This window comes from Myxine glutinosa, chromosome 2, assembly GCF_964187855.1.
Source record: "Myxine glutinosa chromosome 2, kmMyxGlut1.1, whole genome shotgun sequence".
Lineage (NCBI taxonomy): Eukaryota > Metazoa > Chordata > Myxini > Myxiniformes > Myxinidae > Myxine > Myxine glutinosa.
The window spans coordinates 117,793,834-117,807,830 of NC_136262.1; the positions used below are offsets into that span (position 1 = coordinate 117,793,834).

At 54.4% G+C, this 13,997-nt stretch overlaps 1 protein-coding gene across 3 annotated transcripts in view; it reads right to left on the reverse strand.

Moving 5' to 3' along the window:
* Window positions 1-13,997, reverse strand: part of ATP13A2 (ATPase cation transporting 13A2) — a 249,877-nt gene that overhangs the window by 199,219 nt on the left and 36,661 nt on the right. For all 3 annotated transcript variants that reach the window (XM_068107317.2, XM_068107318.2, XM_068107316.2), the window contains exons 3-4: window positions 7,990-8,157; window positions 7,796-7,854 (exon numbers count right to left, since the gene is read on the reverse strand). In XM_068107317.2, the coding sequence (XP_067963418.2) occupies window positions 7,796-7,854; window positions 7,990-8,157 (227 nt within the window). The remainder of the gene's footprint in view (window positions 1-7,795; window positions 7,855-7,989; window positions 8,158-13,997) is intronic.

Consider the following 13,997-nt stretch of genomic DNA (forward strand, 5'->3'; position numbering starts at 1 on the left):
GCATTGGATGGATGATGGGCAGACTGCGGAAAACGCCAGTAAGGTGTCGATACGATGTTGAACACCGAACGGTCCATGTGTTGGACAACGATGAAGGGTTCATGATCGATTTGGCGCCACAGGAAAGACGAGTTAAATTTGAGATGGTGGAACTACCACCCAAAGCGGCCCACATGGTTAGAGCGGTCCCCACGACCCCAGGGGACTCCGATGGGTTGCTCGACACCGTCACCCCGTCACTATGGGCGCAACACGAGAACGAAGTGGGGCGCATTAGGGACGCACCCCCGCTGGTGATTCCAATTAAGGAAGGATTACGGATGGTTAGGTAGAACCACGGGAGGTAGAATCACGGGAGGTAGAAAAGAAATGAAAACCACCCAAAGTTTGTATTGGCACCGTGATGTCGGGCTTGCTAACTCAATAAAAAGTTTTCAGACGCTGGGGGAAAAGGAGGTCCCCAAGGTGAGTAGGAATAATGGCGCGAATGTGTTTGGCGCGAAAGGGTTTTTGGCGCGCTTGGGACATGGACGAAACCCGGGCGGTCGTGGAAGATCCATTGTGCGGCATACGAGGGCGACTGGCACGCGTGTGAGAGAAAAGTGTGCACCGGAGCACGGGTGTGAGAGAGAAAAGTGTGTGCCAGAGTGTGCGGTAACGGGAGAGTGTGTTACAGAGTGTGTGAAGGAGTGCACACCCAAGACTGGGGAAAAAGAGTGTGCGATGATTGGGTGTGTAACAGGAGAGTGCACACCCATGGGTGTTACAGACTGTGTGTGGGAAGAGTGTGTAACGGATTGTGTGAAAGGTGTGAGTGTGGTAGGTGTGCAGGTGCGAGTACAGTGTGCGAGAGAGAATGCACACCAGAGGATGTGGAAGGAGAGTGTTTAACAGAATGTATGGGAGGCGCAGGGATGCCTGGGTGTGCGAGTGCAGAGTGCGTCGTGAGTGGTGAGAACGCGGCTCAAGCATCGACACCGACCGGGGTAGCGTTTAGCGCGACGGATAGCCGACGTGAGCCCTCGGTGAGTTGTGTGCAGCATGGACAGGCCGGGATCGGTGGCGCGGCGGTTTCACAAGGACTGCTGTGCACGACCCGTGCCGGCCCCCGCCCTGTATGGTTGGTGCCGTGCCGTGGCGGAAAAGGCAATCGGCGAGGTTCAAAGGGAGGAAGGAGATTTCGGAGCCGCGCACTTTGGCGGGTGCGGTGCTCCGACCGTGGTCGGTTGGGCCATCGTGCGTGGGACCGCGAGGCCCTGCGCCGAGATGGGCCCCTGCACCTCGGCCCATCCATGCCTCCTCCCCTGGATCGAAAATGCCGGACGGACACCCCATACAGGCGACCAACCAACCGCATGGATCGCTCGGCCTTTCGAAGCCGAGCCGTGATGACGACGTATTTCCACACGGAGAGGCTCAAGTGTCGTGGATTGATGAGGATAGTGTACCCTACATGGGGGAATGGTAGTTTAACCATTCCTCACATGGTCAGGGCTCATGAGCATTAGATTAGGGGGATGGCAGTGACAGGCACATGGGGGTGCCAGCGATGGTTACTTCCATGGGGCACCGAAGCTAGCCGAGGGAGGGCTAGGATAATGTTTGGGATTTAGCAGACTGTAGAAGACATGATAATTAAGTAGTGACACTGTACCTATAGTGGGGACGTAGGTAGCTTAGCTGGATGATAATGATGAAGGGAGTGCATAGTTTAAAAGGGATGACGGGGAAGCACGAGTTTTAGAGGAAAAGCAGTTAGATAGATGATGCTGTGTGTTTGAATTGAATTTTGTGAGAATAAACCGAACTGTGTGTTTGAGTAAAAGGAATTGTGTTTGAGGTATGCAAGGAAAGAGGTGTGTGAGCACAAAAGGTGTGCAAGACAAAAGATGTGCGAGAAAAGTGGTGTGCGAAATAAATGGTGTGTGAAAGTAAAGGTGTGGAATGCATGGTGTGAAGGAGTGAATGGGGGAGATGGAACCCATTCATGGACGCCTGGGGTGGGTATTGTAAAGCCAGGTAGAGGGCATAGGTAAATTGTATAGATATTGACACCTATGGTGCAGGTAGTGGCAAGGTAGTGCCTTGGAGGGTGCGTGAGACTGTGGAATGGCTGGGCGTGTGGTTTAATTGGTGCATATGGTTATTGGGGCACTCCACCACTGGTAGTTTGTCGGCCAGGTGAGGCCGCAGGTAGGCTGTGGGAGCCAGTTAGGGTAGTTGTGAGTAGTTGTGAGTGGGGCCCGAGGATCCAAAGGAAGGACCCCGGTTGCCCAATGCCAAGGTGGGCATCAGGGGGTAAAGTGCCAGGAGGGGCCTTCCCCAGTTTAGGTTGTCGCAGGAGCAGGTAAGCTCGGGTGGCGACTTCAGTGGCGGAGGTGCACAGGTAGGTAGACCTGCTAGTGGAGCCACACGACCCAGCCCCGAAATTGTGCAAGGGCAGAGAGTGAAAATTTGTGGGAGTGAGACCCAAATTTCGACGGCACCACAGATTGGACAATGGGAATTCGGGTTTTTAGAACCACATAGTTTAAAGAGGCCGATTGGCAGGGTACGACCCCGGGTAGTTTAAGAGTAAATGTTAGTAGTGTAGTTAGGAGATGAGAAATCCCTTCGCGCCATCCACAGCCAATCACTGAGGAGGACAAAGCTCCACACCAGGGCCAAGTAAACTGTTTGAGTGTAAGACGCATCATGACGTAATGAGACATTGTGTTTGTTCCATTCCTTCCTTCCTGGGAGGGATTGGAAGACGAATTTGGAATTAGAGGGGGATATGGGAGACAAGACGTAGACGGATTTGTAAATACAAGGAAGGGCTAGGGTAGTGTAAGCCGACGTTGGGGGGTACGGACGGCTAGGGACGAGCTTGCTCTGCTCGCTCTTCCGCACCCCTCATGCTGCATTACCTTGTGTTGCTGTGTACCTTTGCGCCCTTTCCGCTTTGCTTGTCGTGCTTTGTCTCTCCCCCCCCCCCCCCCCAGGACCATTTTGGAGGTGGAGCCATGCAGCACTATCGACCTGTGCAGCACCCCTGCTGCACTTTGCTACACCTGTGCAGCTAAACTGCACAGCACTTTGCTGCCATATCCTTTTGTTATAACTTTTCTGTGCCTGTGCAGCACTTTGCTGCCACAAACACTTTGCTGCACCACACACACTATGGAGCACAAGTCTTGTGGCCTTACACCTCTGCTGTGCAGCACCTTGCATCTTCGGACCACTTGTTTTGAGTGGCATGAATGTCACGCAGTCGGACCACATAGGGTTGGCCCTGCCTGGCAGAGAAATAAAATAAACACATTTGTTGTGTATTGTTATTATGGTGTGCTAGGGATGAGAAGATTTGTAAGTTTAGTTAGCCCTGAAGATCAGGAATGGCCTGTATGCCGGTCCGGGGGCTAGCCGGTTTGATATATGCACACAGAAGAAGCAAGAAGCAAGAAGCAAGCAGCAAGTGTAATGGATTTTGAGTGTATTTGTGTTTGTTTTTTTTGCTGTGCTTTCTCTCCCCTCCAATCTTCTCTTCAAAAAGGACAGGTCCTGGGTCATAGAATTGCAAATAAATTAAGTTTTTTTTGTGCTTGTATATAAAATGCTGCCCACCGGCTATATGTTTAGTTTGACAAATTCCGGATTCGGTTAATTGTGGGTGTGATTCTGTTAGAGTAGCTACTCAACGCAATAGGAGGGACATATTTAGTGTTTTAAAAGTCGCTCCCACGGGTTAGAGTAAATGTTAGAGGGAACCACACCTATATGTCACATGTAAAAGTAAAAGTAATTTTCCAGATCATTCTCAAAACCGGTCGTTCCATTTTTGTTAGGTTCGACTCGGGGACGAGTCTGACGAGGAAGAGGGGGTAGTGTTGCGGTTTTGAGTTTTGTACAATAAAGGTTAAATTTCCCCCTCATAGTTTAGTCACACAACAACATGTAGCCTTGCGATAGTGCAGTTATTTCTTAGTATGTGTGAGCATAGTCCTTTTACTGTGTTAGTTTTGCGTTGAGTAGAATAATGAGAGTTAGGTCCTTTTCAATGCTTTCATTGCCTGATGCCGCCTCCATTGCCTTATGCCGCCTTACGCCACCTTATGATGCCTTTGGCTTTTTGGCGCGAATTAACACGAGGCAGGCCTGGGAAATCGAGCATGGACCAAATGAGGGCGGCGGAGAGGCTGACGGTAAGCGCGAGCAGCCAATCAGGGCTCAAAGGGAGTGGCTGCGGCATGCGTCACAGGGTGTGGTTGGAACATTCGAGAAGGCTAAGGGTGTGGCAATAAAACCCATTGCACAAAGCCCCCACAGGAGTTCTGCGAGAGGGGAGCTGCACTGAGTTCTGTGAGAGTCAGTGATGAGCTCGGGGTTTTGTTGAGAGTTGAGAGTTATGGACTCAGGGTTCGCAGTTCTGCGAAGGGAGGCGCTTGACTAAGTTCTGCGAGAGTTGAGTGTTGTACAAGAGAGAAGACGCGCATGAACTAAGTATAAGTGCTCTTACCAAATTGGACGCTCGGTTGAGCTTGAAGCCGAGCCTCTATTGGGTTACGCGAGTGATAGCGCGCTGGTAACTCAACGTGCTGTGGAAAACTGCCTGCCTGCTGCCCTTTGTTCGAGAGAAGCGCTACAAGGGTCCCTTCCACCACCTGCTTGCCTTCATCGTGGGACGTGCTGTGACGGTGGAGAGCCACGCCGGGCGAAGCCATTCCTGGACGACCAAGGTAGCGCGTGAACACAATCCTACCTGCATTTCCCCTTTGTGAGTGTGATCGGGCCCGTGTCTGGGATTAATATAAGACCGCTTAAGTTCTGCTCTGTGTCTGCTTTCTACCAACTTGTACATATAAGTGTAAATAATAATTAAATAGTGTTCTTCCTTTATTCGACCGTCTCATGTTTTCCATCATTGACTAAGCGTGGTACGAATAAAACCGCTCTAATTGGGTTCCAATATTAACGGTAACTGCATGGACCACGTGGTATGCAATTCGCTCGGTGTACCCAAATTACACGTGGCTCGTGCGAGGCTTGATTCCCCGCTTCCGCGGCGGCGCAGGTATTTAGGTACGTGCGAGACTTGTCCCGAAACTCTACCTTGCGTTTGCCCGGGAGGAGCGTTTCAAGTCTCGGTTACGCCGGCCCAGAAAGAACAAGGGGCTTAATCTCCCCTTGGTAAGGGTAGGAAGGGCGGTGAAAACCGTAACAATATATATATAGGATGTGTCAAAAGATTAACCGCTTAAAATGACCTTTGTACTTTTAGTCATTTCTTTAATTTTTTTGGTTTTGTAGGAGTGATCAATGATCTTTGGACAAGTCATTCAAGCATAACCAAAGCATTCTACAGGAAAATGACGTTTTCTACGGAGCAAAGAGTAAACATCGTCAAGTGGTATTTTGTGACCAAATCAATTGTTTCCGTCCAGACGAGGTTCTATCCTGAATACGGAGTGCATCCCAGAAACAACCCAAGGAAGCCAGCCATTTGGAAACTTGTGAGAAAGTTCGAAAGTGAAGGGACGATTCTCAACATTAACAAGGGAAGGTCCGGTCACCCAAGAAGTGTTTGGTGTGAAGGAAACATGGAACGAGTTTGTGAGTCAGTGATGCAAAGTCCTCCGAAGAAATCGCATCGACAAAGATCGGCTGAACTGGGTCTCACTCCCAGCAGTATCAGAAGAATAATGAAACAAGATTTAAGCTTCTTTCCTTTCCACATCACAACAGCCAATAAATTGACCGATGGGGATAAAGCAGCACGAGTCGCTATGTGTGAGATGCTGCAGCAAAAGATGGAGGCAACCCCAAACTGGATTCGTGACGAGTAGTTTAGTGACCAATGGAGCCCAACACTTTCACGTCAACGGTGCTGTTAATTCACACAACAACATTTTCTGGGGAAGTCAACGTCCAGATGAGGTTGAAGAGAAGTCGCTTAAGCGTCAGAAAGTCACTGCCCCGACATCAATCCGCTACATTTTTTTTCCTCTGGGGAGCTCGTAAGGATAACGTCTTCAAGGTGCACCCCAGACCTGAACCTCATCTGAAGGCAGCAGTTGAGGCTTATGTGCAGACAGTAACCATCCGGATCATTTGTCCGAGGGACACACCAAAATCGAATTGATTTGTCCTTGTCACCTGCCCAACTCATCCACCAAGTTTCGTCCGAATGCGTCCACAACCTTTTGGGACATCGTGCTACATATCGTTTTTTGGCCACATCTCTCAATGGTGAACAATCTCCAGCACACAGATCTAGTATCCAGAAAATTGAAGTATCCAGATCCAAAATCTAATCAATTCTTCCTCGTCACACATCCAACCTGTCCACCAAGTTTTGTCTGAATGTGCCCATTACTTTTTGAGATATCCTGGGGTGAAACAGACTGGGGTGAAAACATAAGCTCTGTCTAAGTTAACTATCGTCATTCCAATGGAGCCAAATGGTCCAAATCCATGGACTGAACAGGCCCAAAAATAGGAATTACTATTAGATGAAGGGGTGAGGAGATGCCATCGTGAGAGAGTAAAGGTGGCTTGACGACACCATATTCAGGTGTAGAATGTTGAGAAGGTAAAAGTGGCCTGACGCCATCACATTCAAGTGTAGAATGCTGAGAGGGTAAAGGTGGCATGACGACATCATATTCAGGTGTTGAATGCTGAGAGAGTAAAGGTGGCCTGACGACACCATATTCAGGTGTCGAATGTTGAGAGGGTAAAAGTGGCCTGACGACATCATATTCAGGTGTCGAATGTTGAGAGGGTAAAAGTGGCCTGACGACATCACATTCAGGTGCAGAATGTTGAGAGGTTAAAGGTGGCCTGACGACATCATATTCAGGTATAGAATGTTGAGAGGGTAAAAGTGGCCTGACGAAAAAGTGCCCCGTTTTATATACTTTGTTTGCTTGTTTCTTTGATAAATGTTAGCTCTTTCACGAGCCTCGACTCTGTATCCCAAAAAAAAAAAAGGTGTCGAATGTTGAGAGGGTAAAAGTGGCCTGACGACATCATATTCAGGTGTCAAATGTTGAGAGGGTAAAAGTGGCCTGACGACATCATATTCAGGTGTCGAATGTTGAGAGGGTAAAAGTGGCCTGACGACATCATATTCTGGTATAGAATGTTGAGAGGGTAAAAGTGGCATGACGACATCATATTCAGGTATAGAATGTTGAGAGGGTAAAGGTGGCCTGACGACATCATATTCAGGTGTCGAATGTTGAGAAGGTAAAAGTGGCCTGACGACATCATATTCAGGTGTAGAATGTTGAGAGGGTAAAGGTGGCCTGACGACATCATATTCAGGTATAGAATGTTGAGAGGGTAAAGGTGGCCTGACGACATCATATTCAGGTGTCGAATGTTGAGAGGGTAAAAGTGGCCTGACGACATCATATTCTGGTATAGAATGTTGAGAGGGTAAAAGTGGCCTGACGACATCATATTCAGGTATAGAATGTTGAGAGGTTAAACGTGGCCTGACGACATCATATTCAGGTGTTGAATGTTGAGTTGGTAAAGAGATGCAATAGTGAGAGGGTAAAGGTGGCCTGACGACATCATATTCAGGTATAGAATGTTGATAGGGTAAAAGTGGCCTGACATCATATTCAGGTGTTGAATGTTGAGTTGGTAAAGAGATGCAATAGTGAGAGGGTAAAGGTGGCCTGACGACAGCATATTCAGGTATATAATGTCGAGTGGGTGAGACGATGAGCAAGTGAAAGATAAAATTTTACCTGTAAAATTTGATAGTAAAGTTAATCCTCAGAAGAAACAGCTTGTAACTCACGTTTGCACATCCACATCCTTTGTCTCCACTGCAGCGATGTACATTTGTCCGTCCTCACCCTGAAAATGGCATGACAGATGACCTCATAGAGCTGTCCACATGGCTACCGCCCGTCTGATCCTCAATATTTAAAGGGACATTACAAAGGCAAAGTCAAACAGTCAGTGAGCCGCACAATCACTCGGGAATGTCACCTCCACAAGGACAGTGTCCGCCTTGTGCAATCCGCAACGCTTGCTGTGCAGGCGTAGTCCAAGCGTAGGCCACCACCGCACCAGGAACCACCACAAGCCCAAGGTTGGCACCATCAACCCAAAATGCAACAAGCGGCGCCATCGCACCATGCGATACCCCTCAACCACCTGCACAGGGACAACGTGTGATGGTGAAACAATTAGCGGCCTACAGCATAGTTGTAAACACACGTACAATGTCAGAATCCCGCCCTGTGTGCCAAGTAAGGGCCTAAACTTAGCGTTTCTCCTCACAAACTTTAAACCTTTATTTAAACACAGTAGAACACAAATTGCCTTCATATTGTAGCGGTTATCGGAAGCATGACATAATCACCTTGCACCGGCCGATGACGCAACCGGCGAGCGGTCACTTGTCCGGACTCGCCCGGGCGTGTCCAGATTTGCCTTACCCGGGCGAACACTTGGCTTACCTATTTGCATACCACGCCCCGCCTGAGAGGCGTGGCTTTTGTGTGTTGAACTTTACTTATAAATTGCCGCCCGTTCGATGGGCTGCTTCAGTGCTTTTGAGTTCTTTCGAGTTGAGCTAAAATAAATAGCTCAGTGAAGCTTCGTTCCTGGTGTCGTCCATTTTGTCCGGCTTTATCGTGCGAGCATAGCTCCCACAATTGGTGACCCCTTTTTAAGAACACGGCGATGGAGTCATCTGTAGCTTTGAAGCTCCCGGGCTTTTGGGAATCGCACGCAGCCGTCTGGTTCGCCCAAGCGGCTTCTCAATTCGCCCTGCGGAACATTACTGACGACACGACGCGCTACCACCATGTGGTCTCCGCGCTCAACGCCTCCACCGCTGCCCGGGTCCTAAGCTTCCTACAGAACCCGCCGAATGCCGACAAATATGGCGCGCTCAAAGGCCTACTCCTCGGTGCGTTTGGACTCACAGAGACCGAACGCGCGCGACAACTACTCGACCTCCCGGAGCTGGGCGAGGCCCGTCCTTTCGAACGCATGGACCACATGCTTGCTCTTCTCGGTGACCACAGCCCGGACTTCCTCTTCCGCGAGCTGTTCCTCCGGCGGCTACCCGGGCAGGTATGGTTAGCTTTGGCTAACTCGCCCATCACGGACCCTCGCGCCCTGGCCAAGGAGGCCGATAAATTTTTCTCGGCCAGGCGACACGTCAGAGCGGCCGCCTGGAACCCTGGGCCGATCGAGGCAATGCCCACGTCAAGACCGGCGCCACCACCGGCCGAGTCAGCGCCACTGACAGCAGCGGCCGCCGCGACGCCCCATCGACCGAACCCGACGCGACCGCCAGAGCCTCCACCAGAGCGGACCATGTGCTATTACCACGCCAGGTTCGGGCAGATGGCCAGAACGTGCCACCCACCGTGCACTTTCGGCAGGTCGGGAAACGACCAGGCCGGCGCTCGCTGCCTGCCATGAGCGTCGGCCATTCAGGCAGCCTTCTGTTTATCATGGACACAGCGTCCGGGCGGCGTTTTATGTGTGACACCGGCGCTCAGCTGAGCGTGATACCTGCCTCGGTGCAGGACAAACAGGCCGCGCTGTGCGGCCCTGCCTTGGTCGCCGCAAACGGCTCCTCCATCCGCACCTTCGGTTCGCGCAGCGTCGCATTCTGCTTCGGGGGCCAGCGCTTCAGGTGGGACTTCATCACGGCAAACATGCCCATGGCCTTGCTGGGTGCAGATTTTCTTTGCGCGCATGGGCTTTTGGTCGACGTCAAACGGCGTTGGCTCATCAACGTGGAGACCTTCAGCTCGCTCGCTTGCTCATTGAGCGGATCCACTCCGACCAAGCTAGCCTGCGCGCTCCCGGCCGTGGACGATTTCACCCGCCTACTCGCCGAGTTTCCCGCCCTCACGCAGCCGACGTTTTCGGCCATCGCCGTCAAGCATGGCGTCGAACACCACATCCCGACCACAGGTCCACCTGTCTACGCCAGGGCTCGCCGCCTCGACACAGCCAAACTCGCCGTGGCGAAGGTGGAATTCGATGCGCTGGAGCGATTGGGCATTGTGCGGCGCTCGAATAGCGCGTGGGCCTCGCCCCTGCACATCGTGCCCAAACCGGGTGGCGGATGGCGACCATGCGGCGATTACCGCCGCCTCAAAGACGCCACCACCCCCGACCGGTACCCGATACCACACATACAGGACTTTTCCGCCCGTTTGGCGGGGCGGGTGATCTTTTCCAAGGTCGACCTCATTCGGGGCTACCACCAGGTACCCGTCCGGCCGGCCGACGTGCCGAAGACGGCGGTAATTACACCTTTTGGCCTCTTTGAGTTCCTTCGCATGCTGTTCGGCCTTAAGAACGTGGCCCAGGCTTTCCAGCGGCTGATGCACAGCATGCTGCACGACCTCACCTTCCTTTTCGTCTACTTGGATGACATTCTCGTCGCCAGCACTTCCCGGGCGGAGCACCTCATCCACCCACCTGCGCACGCTTTTTGAGTGCCTCGGGCAGCACGGCCTCATCATCAACCCGGCGAAAATGCCAGTTTGGCGTAACGGCCGTCGACTTCTTGGGGCACCGCATCACGAAGCGTGGGGCCATCCCGCTGCCTACCAAGGTAGAGGGAGTCACAAGTTTCCCACGCCCCCGCTCCATCAAGGCCCTACAGGAATTTCTGGGGATGGTAAATTTCTACCACCGGTTCGTGCCTCGTGCCGCCCAACTCATGCGCCCCCTGTACGAAGCCCTCCGGGGCAAGCCGGCCAAGCACGACGTCGCCTGGACCCAAGGGATGGACGAGGCGTTCACGGGCGCTAAGCTGGCCCTCGCCAACCCGACCAGGCTGGCGCACCCGGCGCTCGACGCACCCATCGCCCTCACCACGGACGCTTCCGACTACGCGGTGGGCGCCGTGCATGAACAGTGGGTGAACGGGGCTTGGCAACCGCTGGCCTTCTTCAGCCGGCAGCTTCGCCCTAACGAGCGCAAGTATAGCACTTTCGACCGCGAGCTCCTCGGCCTTTACCTGGCCGTTCGCCACTTCCGCCATATTTTAGAGGGCCGCCCGTTCACGGCGTTTGTGGACCACAAACGCCTGGTCTACGCCATGGCCAAGGTTATGGAGCCATGGTCGGCCCGCCAGCAGCGCCACCCCTTCGCCGTGTCCGAATTTACGACGGACATCCGGCACGTCGCGGGCAAGGACAACGCTGTGGCCGATTGCCTCTCCCGGTCCGGCGCGAACACCGTCCACCTGGGTGTGGACTTCGCCCGCATGGCGGCTGACCAGACCACCGACCCCACGGTGCAAGCCCTCCGGACAGCCGACACAGGCCTGCGGTTGGCCGACGTCCCCTTTGAGGACACAGGCACAGTTCTCCTGCGCGACGTTTCCCTGGGCCAACCTCGCCCCATCGTGCCCACCTGATGGCAGCGGCACATTTTTGACGCCCTCCACGGCCTTTCCCACCCGGGCCGGAAGGCATCGCAGAAGCTCGTGGCAGCAAAGTTCGTCTGGCACGGGCTCCGTAAGGACGTCCGCGACTGGGCCAACGCCTGTGTCGCCTGCCAGCGCGCGAAGGTCCACCGGCACACCCAGGCCCCGTTGGCACCATTCGACGTGCCCGCACGGCGCTTCGACCACGTCAATGTGGACCTGGTGGGACCCCTTCCCTCCTCGCGGGGCTTCACCCACCTCCTCACGATGGTGGACAGGACCACGAGGTGGCCGGAGGCCATCCCGCTGGCATCAACAACATCCACCGACATGGCGCAGGCCTTCATTGGCACCTGGATTGCCCGTTTTGGCGCGCCCTCGGACATCCCCTCCGACAGAGGCCCGCAATTCGCCTCCGAGCTTTGGGGTGCGGTCGCCCAGGCCTTGGGGGTCAAGCTACACCGCACCACGGCCTACCACCCCCAAGCCAACGGCTTGTGCGAGCGGTTCCACCGCTTGATGAAGGCCGCTCTCAGGGCCAGCCTCCAGGACGACGGTTGGGCCGACAGACTCCCGTGGGTCCTATTGGGCCTCCGAACGGCCCCTAAAGAGGACCTCCAGGCTTCCACCGCCAAGCTGGTCTACGGCCAGCCACTGTGCGTGCCGGGCGAATTCATCCCTGACACCACCGGCCCCTGGTCCACGGCTCGCCAACGCTCGGTCCTCCAGGAGGCCGCCAGGAGATTTGCCCCCGTGCCCACGTCCCACCACGGCTGCCCCCAACCCCACGTCCCCCCAGCACTTCGCACTGTGGAGTACATTTTTATCCGGCATGACGCACACCGGGGACTGCTCCGGCCGCCGTACGATGGACCTTTCCGGGTCCTGAAGAGGGACGACAAGTCGTTCATCATCGACATGCCGGACAGCATCTCCGTGGACCGCCTCAAGCCGGCCCATTTGGACCTCGACCAACCTCCACGGTTGGCCCTTCCTCCACGACGGGGCCGTCCCCTGTCAACCAAGCCCCCCGCCCGACCATCCACCGCCACCCCACCAACCACCCCCACACGAATCGCCAGAGGTCGTTTCGGCCGGGTCATCAAGACCCCCCTCAAACTGACTCTCCCGGTGCATGTTAATTCTGGGGGGGCACATGTAGCGGTTACCGGAAACATGACATAATCACCTTGCACCGGCCGATGACGCAACCGGCGAGCGGTCACTTGTCCGGACTCGCCAGGGCGTGTCCAGACTTGCCTTTCCCGGGAGAACACTTGGCTAACCTATTTGCATACCACGCCCCGCCTGAGAGGCATGGCTTTTGTGTGTTGAACTTTACTTATAAATTGCCGCCCGTTCGATGGGCTGCTTCAGTGCTTTTGAGTTCTTTCGAGTTGAGCTAAAATAAATAGCTCAGTGAAACTTCGTTCCTGGTGTCGTCCATTTTGTCCGGCTTTATCGTGCGAGCATAGCTCCCACAATTGGTGACCCCTTTTTAAGAACACGGCGATGGAGTCATCTGTAGCTTTGAAGCTCCCGGGCTTTTGGGAATCGCACGCAGCCGTCTGGTTCGCCCAAGCGGCTTCTCAATTCGCCCTGCGGAACATTACTGACGACACGACGCGCTACCACCATGTGGTCTCCGCGCTCAACGCCTCCACCGCTGCCCGGGTCCTAAGCTTCCTACAGAACCCGCCGAACGCCGACAAATATGGCGCGCTCAAAGGCCTACTCCTCGGTGCGTTTGGACTCACAGAGACCGAACGCGCGTGACAACTACTCGACCTCCTGGAGCTGGGCGAGGCCCGTCCTTTCGAACGCATGGACCACATGCTTGCTCTTCTCGGTGACCACAGCCCGGACTTCCTCTTCCGCGAGCTGTTCCTCCGGCGGCTACCCGGGCAGGTATGGTTAGCTTTGGCTAACTCGCCCATCACGGACCCTCGCGCCCTGGCCAAGGAGGCCGATAAATTTTTCTCGGCCAGGCGACACGTCAGAGCGGCCGCCTGGAACCCTGGGCCGATCGAGGCAATGCCCGCGCCACGACCGGCGCCACCACCGGCCGAGTCAGCGCCACTGACAGCAGCGGCCGCCGCGACGCCCCATCGACCGAACCCGACGCGACCGCCAGAGCCTCCACCAGAGCGGACCATGTGCTATTACCACGCCAGGTTCGGGCAGATGGCCAGAACGTGCCACCCACCGTGCACTTTCGGCAGGTCAGGAAACGACCAGGCCGGTGCTCGCTGCCTGCCATGAGCGTCGGCCATTCAGGCAGCCTTCTGTTTATCATGGACACAGCGTCCGGGCGGCGTTTTATGTGTGACACCGGCGCTCAGCTGAGCGTGATACCTGCCTCGGTGCAGGACAAACAGGCCGCGCTGTGCGGCCCTGCCTTGGTCACCGCAAACGGCTCCTCCATCCGCACCTTCGGTTCGCGCAGCGTCGCATTCTGCTTCGGGGGCCAGCGCTTCAGGTGGGACTTCATCACGGCGAACATGCCCATGGCCTTGCTGGGTGCAGATTTTCTTTGCGCGCATGGGCTTTTGGTCGACGTCAAACGGCGTTGGCTCATCAACGTGGAGAC